We start from the raw sequence: 23172 nt of genomic DNA, 5'->3' as shown, positions 1-23172 counted from the left end.
AAAGTGTCACATACTGTATTTATAAGGTATAATTCACCCAAAAATATTATTTCCATTTTAATGTAATGATATTTTTGTGGCTGCGAAATCACACATGAGCTGATGCACTATTCAGGGTTCTTAAGGTCATGAAAAACTTGGAAAAGTCTTGGAATTTTGACATGGCATTTTCCAGGCCTGGAAAAGTTTTGGAAAAACAGAAAAACCCACAAAGTTTTGAAAAAGTCATGGAAAACGGATATATGTATACTTGAATAAAGGTTATTTACTTCTTTTCTGTCATTGGCCAATCACATAGCCCCACATTATTAGTGTGGTGTAAGCATTATCCAAATCAGTTTTACATAGATATAAATATAAATTGAAACCAAATCGATTGTTGCTTGTTTTACGATATGCTATAATACATTTGAACATGCATAGTTTTTCTTTCACCACGCATATGTAGTCACATTGCATGACACATTTAGTCATAAAAATTTACTTAAAAGTCTTGGAAAAATCATGGAAAAGTCATGGAATTGTATTAGTAAAATTAGCTCGTCAATGATATCATCGGTAGTGAACAGAACCCAAAAGTATCTGGATGCAGCCTTTATGATGCAAGCTGAGACTGCATCACTCAGCGATGCAATGTCAGACTCAATGCACTCAATGGGGTGACTGACGTCAATGTGATGTGTAGGGTTAGGGGAGCGCATTAAAAGCATTGTAATGTAATGTAATGTATTGTATCATTTGAGAGCCGCACAGCAGGTATGATTTCCATGTATGCTTTTATTCTTGAAGTGACTGCAGCCATGACATGGGCACACTCGGCAGTAAAAGTGAAACCTAAAGTGCGCACATCGTTTAAATGATAATATAACATTTTAGAGTTATGATTGCAACAAGCATTTGATATGTTTTTTTCTTTCATAGCAAACACAAAGTTTGTGCATGAAAATAAATGTTTACTGGGTCAGTTTAACTACTCTAGCCTATATAATGTTGATTATAAAGCAATAGAGAATCTGATAATGACAAATGCTTCATTTTATCAGTAAAAAAGGCCTAATAATGCTGTTAATGACAAATGACAAGCATATGTTACAAACATATTAATTCAACTTTAGAATTGTGAATAGTTGTATTCTGATGTCATCACTTATTGTGAATTAACAAACAGGACATATTTAAAGACTGTTCAAATCCACCATTCCAAGTATATACAAAATTGAGCATTTTAACCAACAGTAGACGACAAAAAGGCCTAATATTATTATTGTTGTTTAACCATATAATTGAGAATGACAGTAATAATAGCCTGCAAATTTTACCCTTTATTTTAAATCTACAGAATCGTGAGAAAATCGTGATTGTCTTAATTTAAAAAAAAAAAAAGGGGGAAAAAAGGGATTTTTATTTTAGCCAGAATCTTGCAGCCCTAATATCCTCAACATTCACTGTCTTGAATTAGTGTACTACTATTGTCCACTTGAGGAATTGAATGAAAACTAGTGTGTAAATAATAATAGTTATTTATCACCTAGGTAGCTGTCTGTTAGTAATGAAACTAAATATTTTGATTTTTGTCATTTTTCAATTTTTATATTGAAGCCTAGACCAGTGTAATCAATCAATAATCAATATGATTCCGCTGTTGATGCAATGTTGTCAGAAATTCATTCGGCATGCAAACTCTCACAATGCGTTATGGGGATTCTCTAGCTGTTGATTCTCTAGCTCGTTATTTTAGTGCCTTGTGCACTGTTTTCGACACTACAAGAAACGGCTGCTCCCTCCAATAGTGAACTATTCAGATTTACATTTAGTCATTTAGCAGACGCTTTTGTCCAAAGCGACTTACAATTGAGGAGGTATTCAGCAATTCCAACAAGAGGAGGCAATAAACAAGAGAAGTGCTATTTAAAGTCTTCTGGACTATTGTACGTTGTCCCCTGATTAGACTCTCTAATACAGTCATTACACAAGCGCTATACTTCAAATATGGATGGCGGCAAAATATGTACATTCCCAGTGAGTGTGAATGGTCATGTATCATGCATTTTAGGCTATGGACAGATACATTTACATTCTAAAATGCTATTTTAAAAGAAAAATCACTCATCTAAACAGCACCTAGAAGCAGTTAGCATAGATTTTCATGAAGGTGTGAAGTCTGTGAAGCGTCATTCTCCACTCAGCCCTTGATCAACTTCCCCTTCCAGCTTCAACATGCTCTGAATTGCCCACTCTAGCCTCTGCTTTTATAGGGTCAAACCACAGATGTTTACCTTAGAGTTCACAGTCTCCCCTGTTCATAGTCTGACACAGTCTTCAGGCTGCACAATAACTTGATGTTGAGCCCACATAATTTTAGGGACACTTTTATCACATTAACCTGTGTGCATCCATTGTGTTTAGTGATTTTGTTTGGCTGTTAATGCCAACCGCATACTTAATGGCCAAAAAGCTTTTTATTTTTACGTTTCATCCTCATTTCCTTTCATAAATCTGTTTTACCCTGGATATAAAAAGTGTAACTCGGGACCTTTGGGACAAAAATGGCCCCATTGAAGCTGACTGCAACATAGTGTCAGCAAGAGCTAAACTCTAGGCTATCAGTTTTATAGTTCAAATTTTAGCATTTGCCATATCTCTGTGAATTTTGTGTGAATGAAATCCATATACTGAAAAAAATTTACATGTTCTGGAGTTTGACATGAGAGCAAAAAAGTATCTCACGCTATTTTATTTAAGTTTATCACAAAATCATTTGACCAACAGAAAGCTGCTCGGTTGAAAAGTATCACTTTTGACAATAGACAGTGCACCTTTTTGCTTACAAAATGTTTTATTTCAGCGTCACTTTGGAGACTTTCTGGTTGTCAAGTTTGTGGAACATGTTTATAGTTTATTTGATGAACTACACTGTGGTTACACTGTTAGGACATCTGCTTGACTTCAAACATCCAAGAAAAAAGACCTTGAGACCACAAAAGAAGATCTTTCTGAACAATGTTGTAGCTGTTTCTGTCCAGATAGTCAAATTAAGTGTGGTTCAAAACAACATTTTTCAATATGAATTGTCACTGTATAAAAAGCAAAAGAAAATAGAGACATCAATAATATATTATTATCTGTTCCAAATACAAAAGTCATACAGATTTGGGAAGAGTGTGTAAATGATGACGAAAGAGTTTGAGTTTTTGTGTGAACTTGGGTGAAAAGTTAGCTCTGGGTAAAATGTGTTCCGTTTAGATCCCACTTAGCTTTATATTTTGATATATTGTGTTATTCAGACATTATTAAGTGTGACCTAAAGGTATACCCCCCCCACCCCCACCCCCCCAAAAAAAAAGAATAATTAATGAACCTTCTGCCCGTCTTAGATGAACAGAAGAACAGCTAAAAAAAGGTTAAGTTCATGTTAGCAAAACATTAGTGAGACCTTAATGATTCCCAGATTTGATATACATCATTATTTGACTAGAAACTTGTTATAGTTTCTTTCAGATGTTGATAGTATCTTTTTGTAAGACCTCAGTGTTCCCAATAAATTGCAGAGCTAATAATTTGATTCTGGCTTTATATGCTTATTTATTTATTCATTTGTTTGTTTTACTATCTAAATGCCCAAAGCCATTGATGTGATGAATTTCCAAGAAAAAAGCCACTGAAGAAAAAAATAGATCACACTTTATTTTGATGGTCTGTTTGTTGAATTTAAGTTACATTGCATCTACATGCCAACTAATTCCCATTAGCATTACCAGATAACTTCATCTCTGTTTGGGTAGAATTAAAAATTTCAAGTCTACTAGCATGTATAAATGCAAAAAATAAAAAAATACATTGTATTGTTTTCCAAGGAGTCTAACAGTATTCAGGTAGAAATTAAATGTAAAAAAAGTCTGCATAGTCTTCATTTTATGAATAAATTAATAAAAATATTAGTTATTAAAGTTACAAATGGTACAATTTCATAGACCTGAATGCCTTTAAACAGTCACAGGCCTCAAACTCATGCAAATGAAGAATATTAACCCATTCCCAACATTGCATATCCTTCGATGTGACTATTGTGAATGATCACATTAGGATATCTATGCTAAAGTGATATATTGTGCAGTCCTAGTAATTTATTTATAAATATTTATACAGTTCTAGTCAGAATTATTAACCCCCCTAAATCATTATCCCCCTGTTTATTTTCCCCCCAATTTCTGTTTAGTGGAGATACTTTTTTTTAATACATTTCTAAACATAATAGTTTTAATAACTAATTTCTAATTGATTTATATTATCTTTGCCCTGACAGTAAATAATATTTGACTAGATATTTTTTAACACTTTTATACAGCTTAAAGTGACATTTAAAGGCTTAACTAGGTTAATTAGGTAGGCAGGTTATGTCACGTTTGGCGTGATCAAAACAATATCAAAACAGGAACAAAAGATAGCGGATTCAAGTGCAGATTTATTTACAGTGCAAAAAACATAAAACAAGGCGTTCAAAGTACAAATAAACCACAAAATCAGAAACCAAAACAGAGACAAGGCTCAGGAAACAAAACTCGAAAAAACTAGACTAAGCAAAAATACAAAAACACGATCAAGAACAAACAACTAAGAATATCAGACTTACTGCAGGACTGGGATCAAGACAGACAAGGTAGACAACGACGCGATGACAAACATAGGTGGAATGGTGGAATATATAGTCCAGATAATCAACGGTAACACAAAACAGATGTGATGACATATCAGTGTAGGTGTTCCGGTGTGTGCGCGGGGCATGTATGAAAATGTAGTTTTTCCTGGGGCACTGTAGCGCCTACAAGTCCTAGAGCACTACAGCGCCCTCAGGTGGTCACAGACGGATGTGACATTACCCCCCCTCTAAAGAGCGGCTTCCAGACGCTCCCAGACTGGTTCCAAGAGGGGGGGCGGAGCGGAGCAGGAACAAAGGGAGGGATGGGAGGGTCATATCAGGGTCAGTCTGTGGGTCAGGCACCCCAGCAGGAAGCCAGGGTGCGGCCGGTGAATCCGTCCCAAGTAGTGGGAAGGACCACCAGGGAGGGTCGGGAGGGATGACCCATGGATGATCCCTTAGGGGACACAAGGCAGGGGTCTTTAGGAGGACCGGCGGGACAGGAGGCAGCTGGGCTAGAGCCGGCGGGACAGGAGGCGGCTGGACTGGAGCCGGCGGGACAGGAGGCGGCTGGACTGGAGCCGGCGGGACAGGAGGCGGCTGGACTGGAGCCGGCGGGACAGGAGGCGGCTGGACTGGAGCCGGCGGGACAGGAGGCGGCTGGACTGGAGCCGGCGGGACAGGAGGCGGCTGGACTGGAGCCGGCGGGACAGGAGGCGGCTGGACTGGAGCCGGCGGGACTGGAGGCGGCTGGACTGGAGTCGGCGGGACTGGAGGCGGCTGGACTGGAGCCGGCGGGACAGGAGGCGGCTGGACTGGAGCCGGCGGGACAGGAGGCGGCTGGACTGGAGCCGGCGGGACTGGAGGCGGCTGGACTGGAGCCGGCGGGACTGGAGGCGGCTGGACTGGAGCCGGCAGGGCATGGAGCCGGACTGGGGCCGGCAGGGCAAGACGTCTGGGAGGTGCCGGCAGGGCAAGACGTCTGGTTGGTGCCGGCAGGGCGAGGAGTCTGGAAGGTGCCGGCAGGGCGAGGAGCCTGGGTGGCGCCGGCAGGGCGAGGAACCTGGGTGGCGCCGGCAGGGCGAGGAGCCTGGGTGGCGCCGGCAGGGCGAGGAGCCTGGGTGGCGCCGGTAAGGCCAGAAGCCAGACTGGAACTGGCATTGTACTGCGCTCTGGGGCTGGAGCCGACACTGGCGGGCGCTCTGGGGCTGGAGCCGACACTGGCGGGCGCTCTGGGGCTGGAGCCGACACTGGCGGGCGCTCTGGGGCTGGAGCCGACACTGGCGGGCGCTCTGGGGCTGGAGCCGACACTGGCGGGCGCTCTGGGGCTGGAGCCGACACTGGCGGGCGCTCTGGGGCTGGGGCTGGAGCCGACACTGGCGGGCGCTCTGGGGCTGGAGCCGACACTGGCGGGCGCTCTGGGGCTGGAGCCGACACTGGCGGGCGCTCTGGGGCTGGAGCCGACACTGGCGGGCGCTCTGGGGCTGGAGCCGACACTGGCGGGCGCTCTGGGGCTGGAGCCGACACTGGCGGGCGCTCTGGGGCTGGAGCCGACACTGGCGGGCGCTCTGGGGCTGGAGCCGACACTGGCGGGCGCTCTGGGGCTGGAGCCGACACTGGTGGACTTTCTGGGGCGTGAGCAGTCCTGTTCCTACCCCTCCTCCCGTCTGGTGGTTTGAGAAGGGAGAGCATAGTTAACAGGTGAGGGAGCTTGCTCTGGAGCTGGAGCCGACACTGGCGGGCATTGTGGAACTGGAGCAGACACTGGGGTTCCACACAGTTCAAGCAGGCTCTCTAGAGGCTCAGAAAAAGGTGATCTTCGGACAGCCCGACGCGGATAAGGCCGCAACTCCAGTCCTGCCTCTCTCCTCTTTCCCTTGGTTAAATCAGCTGGCCCCGAAAATATCCCTCCCTGTTGCCCTCCACTCAGGCCTCCCTCCTGAGGGTTCTTCTCCCTCAGGGCAACAGAGAGAGGGGAGCCAGCGATCAACAAAGCTGCTTCAATAAACCGGTAAAGGTTCCAGTCCTCCTCATATGGTGGCATTAATGAACGGACAGGATCCAAAAGTCCTCCCCGGAAAAACATCATGAGCAATAAGTCACTATGAGAGCTCTTCGGGGCTAGCTCCAAAAACTCCTTGATATATCGCTCAATTGAGCGATTACCTTGTTTCATACGCACTATAATGCTATCTGCTGAATCCATTTGTGATCGCGTCGTTCTGTCACGTTTGGCGTGATCAAAACAATATCAAAACAGGAACAAAAGATAGCGGATTCAAGTGCAGATTTATTTACAGTGCAAAAAACATAAAACAAGGCGTTCAAAGTACAAATAAACCACAAAATCAGAAACCAAAACAGAGACAAGGCTCAGGAAACAAAACTCGAAAAAACTAGACTAAGCAAAAATACAAAAACACGATCAAGAACAAACAACTAAGAATATCAGACTTACTGCAGGACTGGGATCAAGACAGACAAGGTAGACAACGACGCGATGACAAACATAGGTGGAATGGTGGAATATATAGTCCAGATAATCAACGGTAACACAAAACAGATGTGATGACATATCAGTGTAGGTGTTCCGGTGTGTGCGCGGGGCATGTATGAAAATGTAGTTTTTCCTGGGGCACTGTAGCGCCTACAAGTCCTAGAGCACTACAGCGCCCTCAGGTGGTCACAGACGGATGTGACAGGTTAGGGTAATTAAAAAGTTATTGTATAATGATGATGTTATTTTCTGTAGACTATTAAAAAATGTATAGCTTAAAGGGGATAAAAATTATGACCTTAAAATGTTTTTTTTTTTTTTTTTAAATGTAAAATTGTTTTTCTTCTAGCCGAAATAAGACAAATAAGTCTAAGACATACTGTGAAAATATCCTTGCTCTGTTAAACATTATTTGGGAAATATTTAAAAAAGAAAAAACAAATTCAGAGGGGGACTTCAACTATAATGGACTATTTTTTTATCAAAAAAAAGGTTGAATTTTAAAAAAACAATTCAGACAAACTATTTCCTTTCACTGTCTAAATCCATTTAGATGGCAATTTTAACTCTTACTCTGTTCACTCATCTCCAGAGTGACATTGCTGATTGGCTGCGCCTCTTGTTCAGGGCTGGTGAACGTGCTTCACAGCGCCTTCTTGACTGGTGCAACTGTAGAGTCCTGTGTATACATTTGGGCCGCGTGTGTGGAAAACAGACTGGAAGTGTCTCTTTAAGAGGCTGGCGCTGGAGTCTGAGCTGAGCTGCCTACAGGCTGGGAGAATGCGGTCAACAGGACTCATTACTGCCTGAGCACTGCCAGACCTCAGACTCCACGCTGACGGCGAGCCAGAATCAAGCACACATGTAGGAGCACGGCGATGCTCAGATCCATCTCTCCAAGCCAAGGCAAAAATGCAAAAAGGGGGGAAGGAGAGCAAATGTATTCAGTGGCTTCGTAATGTCAATGAATCACTCAGAGGTACTTCAGAGGAGATAGTGCAACAAGTCGCATCTGCTCTGATTTAGTAACCCTTCTGGCTCCAAACCTGTTTTATGTGTTTCAGCTCAGATAACATTCCTGAGCCCTGCGGTTGTTTGTGTGCCGCTGTTGTGGTTGCGGGAATTTAGCTCGCGCTTATCTGCGCATTGTAGCTGTTAGGACGTGTAGAGCTCAACACATCATAACAGATTAGCCTGCCTTTTACAGTCGCTCCTAAAAGCGGCCTGTGTTTCTGACTACGCCGTTCACATTCCTTCAATTTACTGGTCTCTCGCTGAGAGCAGGGCTTTCAGAGCCATATTTTGTTTCTTTCTCTTTCCTGTCTCCATCCCACTATGTTTATGTTACCGGTTTCCACCTCCATTATCACACTGGGCCCTGTGTGACAGCAACGGCGCCTGGACTAAACTGCGAAGTGATCAAAGATGGAACATCTAATACTTTCTCAGTGTATTTTGCATTTTGCCCTAATGGAGGGGGCCATGGGACGCCTTCGCTGCTTCAAATGAACATTTCTCAACTGCAAAAACCTGAACCGTGACACATAAACACAAGATTTATATCAATGGCTGTTGCTGGAACACAGCGTATGAATATACTGACTCATCCACCAAGAGACAAAGTATTAGATGAGACGAGAGCGCGTTTGATCAGTCTCCAAAGCTCGTGCCGCTCGACCCGGCTTTCAACCTCACTTTTATATACTGTAATCCTGACTCTTGTGTTCCTAATCTGGTCTTTCACTCTCCCTCTTAAATCCACTTCTCAGCATTTCACCTTCAGGCCATTCAGGAGGATGTTTCGTGGCACGTTCTTTTGTTAGCAATGTTTCCACAAATTGACTCGGTGTTGAGTAACATCTTATCATGTTTGACGCATCTGTTCCAGGATCCCTCACTATAAAACTGATTATGGCCTCTGCACTGTCAAGCACGCTTTCATTCCCGTCTTGAGCTCGATGTTTTTCCACTCAGATCAAGTCCCTGGGTGAATCTTATGAAACATGGCCAGGTCATGTTTCAGCCAACAGTCAAAATGAATGAAATACATAGTGCTGAAAAAAAAGAAAACATGCATTTACTGTGATTAATTATATAAATAGATGCATTAATTTATAACGATAATCATTATGAATATATTTGTTTCATTGTCTGTTGATATTCTTGATTCTGATTGGCTGAAAGGTTTGCAATAAAATTGCTTAATGCGCAAGTAGTTCCAGTCAATTTTTAACACAGTTAAAAATAAATGCTCTTTTCCTCAAACAATAGGAGTAATCATAGAAAGTAGAGGTGTAATGGATCACAAATCACACAGTTAGGATCACATAGTGTTTTTTTTTTTTTTTTTCGGATCAGCTAAAAAAGGGAGGAGACAAATGTAATTTGCTTGCCATTTATCACAAAAACAGTACTGCAAGACACTTGGGTTTAACTAACAGAACTTAGAACCTGTAATTTTATTAAAAATAAAATGAAGAAATAATTAGCTGAATAAAAATAAATTGTAAATTATTCAGTACTGTGAAAACTTCAGTTACTACTACTGTGGCTGATGACACTAAATGTATAAAGTGTATATTTAGTATAAAATGTAGATTTAAATCTAGATTTAGTCTATTTTTCAATAAATGATTCAGTTAGTCACTCATAAATCTAATTTCTAACTCATTTCATTGTTAGATGTATCATTTTTGAAGAATTATTCAGTGGCATATTTTTTATGGCTGGTTGTCGCCACCTATTGGTTAAATAATGCAATTTCTGCCTACAACATTGCTAAATTTTGAGCATCATTAAATGTATACAATGGTGATTTTTAAGGGTGTCACGATTCTCCAAATTCTCGATTCGATTACATTTTCGATTCTTAAGTCACGATTCGATTCGATTTTCGATTATGAATAATTAATTATTTGTAGCCTACCGTTTAAACTACCTGACCTGCATGGTCTTTGTTTTACCCATAAACAAATCATACAGTAAATGAATAAAGGCAAGTTACACACATAATTACCACCTGTCAATCACTTTTTTCTTGAGCGCAACTACTGGATATATGCCAAACAAACCACGCTAACAGGGGAAACGAGACAGATTCCGAAACAAACGTCTATGTGTCAAAGCACCGTAAGATTGTATTTGCACACAATTGACAGACAGTCGCAGCACGCAGCTCTGGCTCGATCTGTCAGGCATCAAGGCACCACTGTACACTGGCCCGAGCGTCTCACATGCTGGCTCCGGGCTATCGGGCAGTCCTTATTGTCAAGCCCTGAAGGTTTAAGCTCTGTAGATGGGTCACCTGCATCGGCACAGTTTAACAAGCACTTTAACAAGCGTGTTTTTTCCCGCTTGGCAAGCCAAGCTGACGTGACATGGGGGCGTGGCAGCATCGACGATTCTATTTTTTGATTCGATAATCGAAATCGAGCATAAATTTCGATCGATTTCGATTAAAAATCGAAATCGTGACACCCTTAGTGATTTTATTCTTTACCATAAACATCAGTGGTTTTATTTAAATATAAACTGTTATCTCCCAGTACTTCGGTGTTATTTGACTGTCCTAACATAACCAACTCAAAAGACAAAAGACTGAATCTCTTAGGATTAATAAACATATGCAAATCACAATCATTTATAATTTATGTTGCGTGGATATTGAGATCCAGATCTTTTAATGAATAATCGTGCAGCTTACACTGAATTACATTAATGCAGACTTAACAAGTAGTGACAGAAAACACCTAAGAAACCCACCACATTCCGAATAACCTACCACAACATCTTTCGTCATTATTATATTTTACAGAAAAGCCTGAATACTTTCATACTTCATTTGAATGATGCAAGAGGCAATCTTTCTCTGTGAAATATTTAAAATTAATCTACGAGTTAACTTTTTTTTTTTTTATTGATCCGCGGGTCACGTGTGTTCTGAACCATGGGTTGTGAGCCGTATGAGTCACGGATCAACCGTGATCCATAACACCCCTAATAGTAAGCCAGACACACTTGATGGATCCTTCACTCCTCTGTGTAATCTTGAGGACACAGACATGTTTAACCAACTCAGGAATAACCAACTTGCAAATATTTTGTGAAGAAGTAGCTAGCATAGGTTACCATGAGCTATATAGATATGAAAGTCATTTGCATGCATGCACCATCAGATATTTCTTGGCAAAGAGCAAAACTACTTATAACTTGTATAACATGTCATGCATTCAATAAGAAATAAAGTACATTCAGGCAGTTGTTACCATGAAATAAAGCCTGACGGGTTTATCTGTTGTATAGGTCTGAAAGGCTTAAATCTGCAAAACAAACAACTGGATGTACTTTATTGGGTTTAACAATGAACACAAAAAAAATTTTCTGAGCCATAATAGTTTATTAATCCTTTAATAAGTGCAAAGATGATTAAATTGAATATGGCTGAATGGAGCATACACTAACCTACATATTATTGAGTCACAAGATGGCACCAAACTGTCAAAAACAGCAGCGTGACAAGCTTTTTAATATGGATGTCAAGGTGTGATGATGATTCAAAGTACCTGATGAAGCCTGTGTTATTAGTTTCATCATTTATCTGGTAAAAAATGCTCGAAATGTCATGACTGACCGATGTATTAAAGGATTTTAAATAACCTTTGTCTCCTCGTTGTGCTTTTAAAGTCCATTAACGCATAGCTATTTCCTAATTCAAAAAGTGTAAAAAGTGCAATAAGATTATGCAAAATTCTGCATGTAATTTATAGTAGTTGTTTTTTTTTTTATCTGATACCTTTATTTCATGAAGATAATTGTTGTGGATATGATTAATTTGACAGCCTCAGTGATTATAACTGAATGGATTATGAACTGAGTGAATTGAGTGATTCTCCTGTAGATGTTTAACAAGCGGTTTGTTTGCTCTCTTCCTCTGATATTTTTTCCCCTCAGCTGATATCATTTATGAGGGTTTAAAGCTTTGTGGCTCCACACTGGTGTGTTATCAATCTCTATATCAATATATAGTGCTCTCCACCCCAGCTTATACAGCTGGAGGTGTCACTGTCGTGTAACTGCTGATAGCAGGTAAGATATTCCTACGGGATGGGGTTTGCTGTTTATATTTGTTTGGTTTTGCACATCAACTATGGGAAATGAGGCGCTGTGATTCTGAGGGACACTTGAGACTCTCGTCGCCATCTGATATTTATGTTCTTTTTGAGTGATAGAGATGTAGGGCAGGCTTGAAGCAGTCTGAGACGTTGGACAGGTTTGAATCGCGCCTCTTGTAATGAGATCCTAGGTGTGGAATGTAGTGCTTTACTAAACAGCAGCATGCCTGTTTTAGTGTGGCCTTATTTTGACTGGGTTTAGACCTGTCCGGACCTGCAGGACGAGCAGCACGGCTCTAAGAGGAAGCACCCACAGCATTACTAAACACACGAGTCTTTGTACCCGGGGTGATATGCAACCTGTCTGTCTGTGACAAAATGCTCACGCACTCAGTTGGATCAGGTTACTTCACTGACAAATCTACATGTCTCTGTCTCTCTGTCCCAGATTTCAAAGCTTATCTCCCTCTTGTTTTTACTCACAGGCTGTAGTGATCTGTTTTCCGTACTCCCACCTATTTATCCAAGATCCCCTGCAGTATAAGTGAGCACAGATTAAAGTGAATAAGACAGGGCTTGTGTCCATGTGGCTGTGATTTGAATTTGTTTTGTGATTGTATATACAGTTGAAGACAAAATTGTATTAGCCCTCCTGTGAAAAGTTATTATTATTAAATTTTAAACATTTCCTAAGTGATGTTTAACAAAGCAAGGATGTTTTCACAGAGTTTGTAAAATGAAGATAAGTTGGAAAAAAATTTTAATTTCTTAAAGCAATTTTAAGGTCAGTATTATAAATATCACTTAGTTTTCTTTTGATTGGCTACAATAAAAACTAACCTAGCTTGCCTATTTAACCTAATAAATAACCTAGTTTAACCTTTAAATTGCACTTTAAGCTTAAGACTAGTTTCTTGTAAAAAATATGTACTGTCAGCATGGCAAAAACAAAACAAATGAGTTATTAAATTTATAACTAAAGTTATTAAAACGTTATGTTAATAATGTTGAAGGAAAATCAAATCTACGCTACACAGCACTTTTAAAGAATAATTTTCCAGAAGGGTTGTATATCATATTTTGCTGCATGTTGGAGACTACAGAATTCAGAATATGGCCCTAAAATCCGAGATACTAGGGCAAAAGTTCCCTGTGTTTTGGTTTTTGTCTCATATTTTAGTAGTTATGCAGTATCACATGAGCCATAAGTGCAGTATGACACAAGGACAGTTTTTGTCCTGAAAAAGGCATGTGTGTGACAGTTTGTAAATAAAAAGATAATATCATAAAACGTTTTAGATTGTCAGTTTTGCCAACTAAAATATGAAACTACTACAGGAGTTTGTTGTTGACACACAGTGTTTAATTTCTAAAAGAATTCTGATTGAATTGAACAAATGATTCAGCCATTCACAAAGAGAAGCATTTACTTGACTTAGAAGGAATCAAATTAATACCACAAATGCATAGCATTTTCCTTTGTATTACTGTTATCAAAGTAGAATTGTTAATGTACAGTTCACCCAAATGATTATAATTCTATTATTAACTGCTCACTCTGGTGTCTTTCTAATCCCTAAGACCTCAGTTTGTCTTCAAAACACAAATTAAGAAATTTTAGATGAAATCTGAGAGCTTCTTTGTCCTCCATAGACGTCGACAGTCTTGAGATGTTAATAGTCCAGAAAAGGAACCAAAACCATTGTCAAAAGTTTGTATGTGACTTCAAAACTTCTCTTGTGACTTCAGGGGTTCAACTGAAAAAATAAAAATTTCCAAGAACATTTTTGTGTGCCATAAAAACTGTAAAAATGTACTTGCCCATGTCTTCTGGGTCAGATTAAATTGCAAATTTACTATCAGCAGTTCGGCGCTTGCGTGCTGCACTGCTGACTCTATGTAGTAAAGACACATGTTGCAGCAGAGAAGACGCAGGCAAACTGTCATATTTACAGTTTGTTTTGCTGAACAAAGTTTTTTTGACGCTTTGTAAGATTACAGTTGAAACACTGAAGTTACATAGAATGTTTTGACAATGTTTTTGGTTCTTTGTCTGAACTTTAAATATCTCAGGGCCGTATGGAGGATGAGAGAGATCTCTGATTTCATCTAAAATATTGTAATTTGTCTCAGGGGTTTGGAATGACATGGGGTTGAGTAAATAACAGAACATTCATTTTTGGATGAACGAAACCTTTAACTTTATGATATCAAGATCACTGAGTGAAATGAACAGCAATACTAATCGTACATTTTGGTTTTATTGGTTTGAAATGCTTTGACACAATGATTTCTCTAGCAAGATTTGATTCATCACGATTGCATAAATATAGACGAGTAATGATGAAAATACTATGCACAGTTACATTCTGGGATATCTAAAAAAAAATCTGATTTCCTCTATTTTAACCTTAGGGGGACAGAACCCAGACTACATGCTTCATGGCACTGGAGTCAAGCCTGGATCAGATCCAAGGCGAGCTCAGGCAGGAGACGGGTCCACCGTGGCCCCAGAGGATGCTGCCCGCTTCCTTAGCTGCTACTGTTCAGGCCACTGCCCAGAAGATGCCACAAACAACACCTGCGAGTGAGTACACTATCCTCATCTCACTTCTTCTCAATTAAATGTGAACAATCTGAATTAAACTACCTTTGTGTGTTTGCCCAGGACAAACGGCCATTGTTTTGCTATCATAGAGGAGGATGAGCACGGCGAGGCGATGCTGACCTCAGGCTGCATGAAGTACGAGGGATCCCACTTCCAGTGCAAGGTAATTCATGAACGAGACAGTGAGGAATAGATGTTAAGTGCTAAGGCATTAAGATTGACTGAATGTGGTTATTGTCGTCTAGGACTCTCCTAATGCTCAGACCAGACGGACCATTGAGTGCTGCTCCACAGATTTCTGTAATAGAGACCTACAGCCCACACTTCCACCTCCTATTCCAGGAAGTAAGTGTAACGCTGCTCGAGAACCTTAATATAATAAATATATGAAAACGTCACTCTACAGTGTGGAAATTACTCGGTGTGACCATGAAAAACTATTACCAAATTATAGCACATTAACCATTATATAAATATAATTGGATTAAAACATCTACATTGTAGGCCTGTCACAATAATCAATATACCTACTTATCGCACAATACATGGACATGCCCTCAGTCATTTTTGGTGATGCAATATACTGTATATCACCCATACATAAAACCAAATCTAGCAACATTTTAGCTAATTGCACCACCTCTCTATCTCTATCCAGTATGGTTAAGCACTATAGTATTTACTCTAAATTGTTATTGTATATTTTAATGTGGGTGTCTGACAACTGAAAATAGATCTGGTAGCAGATATGGCAGCCTCAGTTACTATTATATCACACTTTTTTAACATTTATTATTATTCATTTGTGATTTGATGTATGTTTTCACATTTTGATTCCAATGTCTGATTATTAAATTGTTAAAATGCCTATAATAAAATGAAATGTACTTAGGAATAAGATCTTGTGTTCTTTGGAAGAGTGTACTTGGATTATGATGCTATTATATTGTCATTCTGGCAATATGTAATGAGCGACATAAAATGGTCTTAAAATGACAATAATATTGTTTATCGCAATATATTTTGCTGCAATATATCATACGACAAAAATTAGATTTTTAAATAGATTAAAAATGCCCAATGCACTACACTTACATTGCTGAAGGTGAAGTAATTGATAATCAACAGGGTTTAACTGCACAAAGTGGTTGCCACCAACCACTCAATGTGAAGTACTTTAAAATCCTCGAACGCACAGCAGGCTGTTGATTATCCCACTTATTCCATTGTCATTTGCCAGGATATAGATAAGTTAAAAATAGTATTGCTCCATGCAGTACAATGTAAGACACATAACTCGATTTGAACTGGTCATTATTCACAGGTAGACAGACAGAGATAGAGAGAGACTATGTATATGACGTGGGCATATCTAATAGCTCATGGTAAAATGTGTTCGCTAACTCTTTGCAAACACAAATAAATGCTTCTAAAGGAAAAAAAATGTTGCTCAGTGGTTAGCACTATCATCTTACAGGAAGATCACTGAAGTTTCCATGTTCTCCGTGTTCATGTCGGTTTCCTCCAGGTGCTCTGGTTTCCCCCACAGTCCAAAGATATGTGGTATACAGTAGGTTAATTGAAAAAAAAAAACGTAATCGGCTGTATTGTATGATTGTGTTTGATTGAGTGTATAAATGTTTCCCATTACTGGGTTGCAGCTGGAAGGGCATCCGCTGGGTAAAACATATGGTGGATAATTTGGCGGTTCATTCCGCTGTGGTGACCCCTGAAGAAGAAAATTGAAAAGCCGAAGAAAATTGAATGAATGAATGAATGAATGAAATTGGCTCTATTGTATGATCGTGTGTGTGTGAATGAAAGAGTGTTTGGGTGTTTCCAAGTGCTGAGTTGCAGCTGGCATCTGTCAGATATGCCAGGAGTAATTGGCAGTTTATTCCGCCAAAGGATAGTGAGTGAGTGAGTGAGTGAGTGAGTGAGTGAGAACTGTCAAATATGTACGTTTTAAATCTAATATATTTCTGTGATGACAGCAACATTTTTGCCATCGTTGCTCCAGTCTTAAATGGCACATGGTCTTTCAGAAATCATTCTAATATACTGATTTAAATCATTCTAATATGCTGCTGTGATTTTCTTTTTAATCCAGAGCCTCCATTTTGGAACGCCCACTTGCTGGCTTTTCTGATCTCTGTGACAGTGTGTTGCTTCACTTTGGTTGCCATTACTATAGTGTGCTACTACAGGTGAGACTTTTATTTCATAATGCCATATTTGTTTAGCTAAAATGAATGAAAGATGCACCTCAGTCTGTTAATTATTGACCACTACACTGATAACACTAGCACAGGCGCACCTGTTAAAGATAGACAAGTACATTAAGTAGCTTTATGTATGACTTTAATGCTTGGATATATATAAACTGTGACTCTTAGTAATAAGTTACTTATTCCTTTGTAGAGCAGCTTCTGTGATGTAACATTGTATAGAACGTAATGATATGCTGTGTGTGGTCGTTTGATCAGGTTTAAGCTGCAGACGGGACGGAGACATTATCAGAGGGATCTGGGGCCGATTGAGGCCTTTATCCCTGCAGGAGAGTCTCTCAAAGATCTTATTAGTCAGTCCAGCACTGGCTCTGGGTCAGGGCTCCCCCTGCTGGTGAGGCTCTATTTCTGAATGTCTTTTTTGTTACTGTTGAGAAGAACAGGGTTTAACAGTTCTTTAAAAATATTGTGGGGGGAAAAAACAAGCTTCTTAAGACGCATCTTTTTATTTAAGCATTTTATTTGCTATTATCATTGTCTTTTTTATGCAATTTGTAACATTTTGCTTTTCACTTTTTTTTTGTGAATTGTTTTTAAGGATAATTCACAGAAATGTGTGGACAGTTTTGCGATTAAATATATAATATATATATATTATTTATTGTATAAGGGAACCTACTTTGTTAGGTGTGCAATCTGACATAATTACACAAATCATTAAAATAAAGCTTTTTTTATTTTGTTTTCTTGTCAATACGAAATCTAAAACAGATCTGAAACACTAGGGATTAAGCCAAAGGAAGGCTGCATAACTCAAATTTTTTTTCACAATCTTATTTTCTCTCAGAATATCACTCTCTGGAGCATCTGACATCATGCATTACACCTAAAGCACGATTGCCGTAAAAATTCGTCAATGGCAGGGAAGCTTTTGTTTTGTTTGTTTTTTATATTATTTTGTGCTGTATGAATTAGTTACTGATAGGCAATAAATTACACTGTAAAATAAAATGAGTTTTCATTTTATTTTCTAAACTAGTGGGATTTGAATTTAATGAATGCATAATAATCGTGTGATAACCGTGAAACCGTGATTATTTCTCAGACTATAATCGTACAACCAAAATCTATAATCGTTGCATCCCTACAGGTGAGACGTCATTTTTCAAAAGACATTCAAACACATCAAATGCTCTGCATATGCAACATCTATAAGTCATGTAAAACAATTAATTGCAAACTGAAACAAATATAATTGGTTATATTGTTTGGAATTGTTCCCAGAGATGGGTTGCGGCTGGAAGGGCATCCGCTGCGTAAAAACTTGCTGGATAAGTTGGCGGTTCATTCCGCTGTGGCGACCCCGGATTAATAAAGGGACTAAGCCGACAAGAAAAAGATTGAATTAATGAATGTTTGGAATTGTATGTTTTATGAGATTATTTAAATTTTTTTAATTATTTTGCATTTAATTAAGAATTTAGTTGGATCGCAAAAAAATTGTGACTTTTTGTTGATTTTTGCATTTGATTCAGCGATCACAAAATCCTGAAAAATGAGGGGTCTGATTTATTATCCTTGTTTTATTATTGCAGAATGACATCTCACTGGGATTTTATGCAAGCTTGTAATTCTCTGCATTTTTTATTTGTTATTGTATATCTTGTGCTTTGAGTTTAAGAAAAGTGCAAAATAAAGAAAATTTATTATGTTGTGATTTGTTATTATGATAATTAAATTAATAGTCAGGAAATTTATGAAAAGTTTAGACATTCTTCAATATACAGTAAATACAGTTGGCCATTTTGATGTTGTAATCCCTCAAATTTTTTGTTTGTTTGTTTGATGATTTTTTATTTTATGTATTTGTTTGCTGTTTCTTTCTTTTTTGAAACCATGAAGAATGTTTTTTTTTTTCTTTTCAAAGAATAATTTGTTTTTGTTTAGTTTAGTTAAATCTTTGAGGTACAAATTATTTGTTTTTATCAGGCAATATCGATAAAATGTTTTGAGTTAAAATGTCTTTGTCCACTTCTTTTGTTTCACAGGTTCAGCGCACCATCGCTAAACATATTCAGATGGTACGTCAAATCGGAAAGGGTCGTTATGGAGAAGTGTGGCTTGGCCGCTGGAGAGGAGAAAATGTGGCGGTGAAAGTGTTCTTTACTCGTGAAGAGGCCAGCTGGTTCAGAGAGACTGAGATTTACCAAACCGTGCTCATGAGGCATGAGAATATACTCGGTAGGTTCATTAACAACACAGAAGTCAAAGATACTAAGCACAATTACATGTTTTTAATAATTTCATAGGATACTTTTTTCACAAACCCTCAAAATATTCATTAATCATTTACAAAATCTGTATACACAATACATAACGTATTGAATTTAAATTGAATCCCACCCCTCTGTATCCTCTTTACATTATTTCATGTTTTTTTCTGTCTGTCCTGATTTTGTTTTGCCTTTTTATCTTTCTCTAGGCTTCATAGCTGCAGATATTAAAGGCACAGGAACGTTCACTCAGCTTTTCCTCATCACAGACTACCATGAGAATGGATCCCTCTGTGACTATCTGAAATACACTACCCTGGACACACAGGCTCTGCTGAGACTAGCATACTCTGCCGCCTGCGGTCTGTGCCACCTCCACACAGAGATCTATGGCACACAGGGCAAACCTGCCATCGCTCACAGAGACTTGAAGAGCAAAAACATCCTCATTAAAAAGAACGGCACATGTTGCATCGCTGATCTGGGCCTGGCTGTCAAATACAACAGGTGAAAATGACTGTAAATACAAACGGAACACTCAGTGTAATACACACATCAGTTATAGCTAGAATGCAGTTCCATGTGTAATGTACTGACACCATGCTTTGTTTTTATAGTGATACCAATGAGGTGGATGTCCCTTTAAGTACAAGGATGGGCACGCGGCGATACATGGCACCAGAGGTCCTGGATGAAACCCTAAATAAGAACCAATTCCAAGCATACATAATGGCTGATATTTACAGCTATGGTCTCATTGTTTGGGAAATGGCCCGTCGATGCGTCACAGGAGGTATGTTTTATGTTATAGTGTATTTTAGGTTGTGACAACGTTGGCACCTTTCAAAGCATGATTATGTCTGTCATTTATTTAAATATCCTTTTCTTTCTGTGTAGGTATTGTTGAGGAGTATCAGTTGCCATACTGGGACATGGTACCCTCAGAACCATCCTATGAGGACATGAGGGAAGTGGTATGTGTTAAAAGCATGCGGCCAGTGGTGTCTAATCGCTGGAACAGTGACGAGGTAAGATCTAGCACCTTCAGTTCAGATGCAATTTCATCTATTATCATATGCAATTTACTCAATGAAAAAATAGTAAGTGTGCAAAATATACGTATTGATTATATTTTAAAATGTCATGCATTGCTTTTGAAGGCAAATCTCAATGTTCAGCAGTCACTTACTTAATTACAGTCTTCATTGTGTCACATGAATTTTCAGATATTGCGTTGCTGATGTGGTTCTTAAGGGATATTAATTATTAATACAAATTCACAGATACTCGATTTCTCAACTGATTCTGCTAGACCAGGGATGTCCAAACTTGGTCCTGGAAGGCTGGTGTTCTGGAGAGTTTAGCTCTACCTCTAATCAAACACACTTGAACCAGCTAATCAAGCTTTTACTAGATATACTTGAAATTTCCTGGCGGGTGTGTTAAAGCAAGGTGAAGTAAAACTCAGCAGGATACTGGCCCTCCAGGACCGAGTTTGCACATCTCTGAAGTTATTAAATATCTGAGTTATATTTTTCAATTACTTTGGTTCAAATGAACACTTGGTGTCAGTCAAAAAAATATTAGTCAACATTAACTCGTTAACTAAATTTCTAACATTAAATTGATTTCTTAATTTATAAAAAAGTATTTCTTGATATTAATGTATCAATTCAGCTCTTTGGATTGACAAGACATAATTGGGTCTGATTGGTAATACTGATAATTAACTATTATTATTGTAAATGTTTGCAACAGGTTTGTTTTTGTGGAAACTCTGACACAGCTTTTAGGATGCTTTAAATAAGACAAAAAAAAGTAAAAAAATAAATAAATAAATAATAAAATTTTAATCAAGAATAAAAATACTTGAAACAGTAAATTCACCTAGATATATTTACAACATATAGCACTGCAAACCATAAATTTGTTGATGCTGACTTTGAAGAGCTTTTCCAAAATATATCTCACCAATATCTTATCATTTACCTAGAAAAAGCATATTATTGTTGTGTTTATCTGCTTATAAATAATCCATTTGCATGATGTTGACAATTGTTTGTAAATACATGGCTAAAACCACTGCTCTCTTGTCTCCATCTCAATGCAGTGCTTACGAGTCATGCTAAAACTTATGTCTGAATGCTGGGCCCACAATCCAGCCTCACGCCTCACAGCTCTTCGTGTCAAGAAATCACTCGCCAAAATGGTTGAATCACAAGACATCAAAATATGAGCAGTACTCGCTGTGCTGCCAGTCTGAAAGAAATCAAGGAGATACATGTGCTCACTTTGTGAATTACTGCTTCAGTTCCTAACCAGACCTATGGGGGCACTGCTGAGCAGAACTTTTACCTCCCCTTCTGGCCATATTTCCTCACCCATGTTGCAGTTATGCTCTTAGTGTCATGTAGCACTCTCTGCTGGACAGTATGTGCCATAACGCATCTATGGGGAACCAAGGACGAAAAGGACAACTTATCTACAGGCATCGGTACTAACATCAGCCCCATCGCCACTATGTTTTCTATTTTCAGGAACTCTTATGTTTTAGGAGAGAACTGAAAAGCATATGGTGCTTTCTGTGAAAGCCATGAAATACGATACTTTGGTATGGAGGACTAGCATGATTTGTCATGGGAGCGCAGTAATGGAGCCATTCGGGAGCCAAGGTTTAAGCAAATGACTTGAACAGTGGACATATTTGGGGTGATTTTTGGACTGGACCCCATCCATATTCTTGGGATGTGCTGTGTTGTGGTTAACAACTCAAAATGGACACTGCATTTGAGCGATGTGTTGTAGTGGCCACCGAATTGCAGCTCAATTGAAATCAAACGACCCATATTATCATATATATGTATAAAACAAACGAACAAACAAAAGCTTCCCTTTAGCTACATATTGATATTTAAATTTAATAGCCTTTTTGAAGACTTATTCCTTCAGTTGATTACATTCTGAGCAACAATCCATTAGATCTGTCCTAACGAAGAGGTTTTCTAGTGGAACCCTTCCCATTTTTTGAAGACTAGAAATGCATTCACCGATTATATACAGAAAGTTCATGACTGATGTGATCATAACTCCAGCTCTGGCCCCAAGTGTTGAAGTACCACCAGTCAAATATTGCCAACACTGCAGCTATAAAAGATCTGTTAATCTAGAAGATATGGTGACTTTCAATCTTTTGGAGTGGCAGATCTGACCCGGCTTATTGCAGATGTGTCGGTGCAAATGGATGCCCACTGCTCCCAAATGCCTCGTAACCATTGTGTTATTTTATCCAATCGCCTTCAAGTCAGTCCCAGTATATCACATCTGATTTGCCCGTTTCAGATTGGATTGCTGTTTGCATTGCCTCATTTAAACAGTTTTGCCTTGAATCTAATGTTGTGACGCTTGGGAATTATATGACTCATAAATGTCTAATGTGATAGAATAATGCATGTGCTATTTATTCATGTCATGTCATATAGTATGAATTATTGTGGTAAGATACTTTTACTTGCAGGACTAATAACACTGTTCTTGCAACTCGAGAGCAGCTGGACCTTACAAATAATAGTACATTTAAAATAAAACCCTACATTTAACGACTTTCTAATAAAGTGTAAATTATCGTATTTGGCGTTGACCCAGTATGTAAAACTTCCTTTTATATGGAATTTGCTAAAAAAATTAGAACATTGTGGCCTTTTTTCCTCTTAAGAGCTTAGCAATAATCAAAAAACAAGTGGATGAATCATTGAAGAGCATTTAAAGGGGTGGTCCAGAGTTTATTTTTAAGACTTGGTTGTGTTTATAAGATGCAAAACA

At 38.9% G+C, this 23172-nt stretch overlaps 1 protein-coding gene and 1 long non-coding RNA gene across 4 annotated transcripts in view; both read left to right on the top strand.

Annotated features, from left to right (window-relative positions):
* The window catches only part of bmpr1ab (bone morphogenetic protein receptor type 1Ab), a 72012-nt gene extending 49033 nt beyond the window's left edge, over positions 1-22979 (top strand). For 2 of the 3 annotated variants that reach the window (XM_087274931.1, NM_001004585.3), the window contains 10 exon segments: positions 14660-14831; positions 14913-15015; positions 15098-15197; positions 16963-17059; positions 17339-17474; positions 19129-19321; positions 19563-19860; positions 19971-20146; positions 20251-20381; positions 21464-22979. In XM_087274931.1, the coding sequence (XP_087131057.1) occupies positions 14660-14831; positions 14913-15015; positions 15098-15197; positions 16963-17059; positions 17339-17474; positions 19129-19321; positions 19563-19860; positions 19971-20146; positions 20251-20381; positions 21464-21589 (1532 nt within the window). In that variant the 3' untranslated portion in view covers positions 21590-22979. 3 annotated transcript variants of the gene reach the window in all.
* On the top strand, positions 2555-9607 carry LOC147841411 (uncharacterized). Its single transcript, XR_015504177.1, has 2 exons — positions 2555-4391; positions 7339-9607. It is a non-coding gene; the product is annotated as an uncharacterized LOC147841411 (long non-coding RNA).
* Positions 22980-23172: the final 193 nt, after the last annotated feature.

Source organism: Danio rerio, chromosome 12, assembly GCF_052040795.2.
Source record: "Danio rerio strain M-AB ecotype USA chromosome 12, GRCz13ab, whole genome shotgun sequence".
Lineage (NCBI taxonomy): Eukaryota > Metazoa > Chordata > Actinopteri > Cypriniformes > Danionidae > Danio > Danio rerio.
This window is presented reverse-complemented; position numbering and strand designations above follow the sequence as displayed.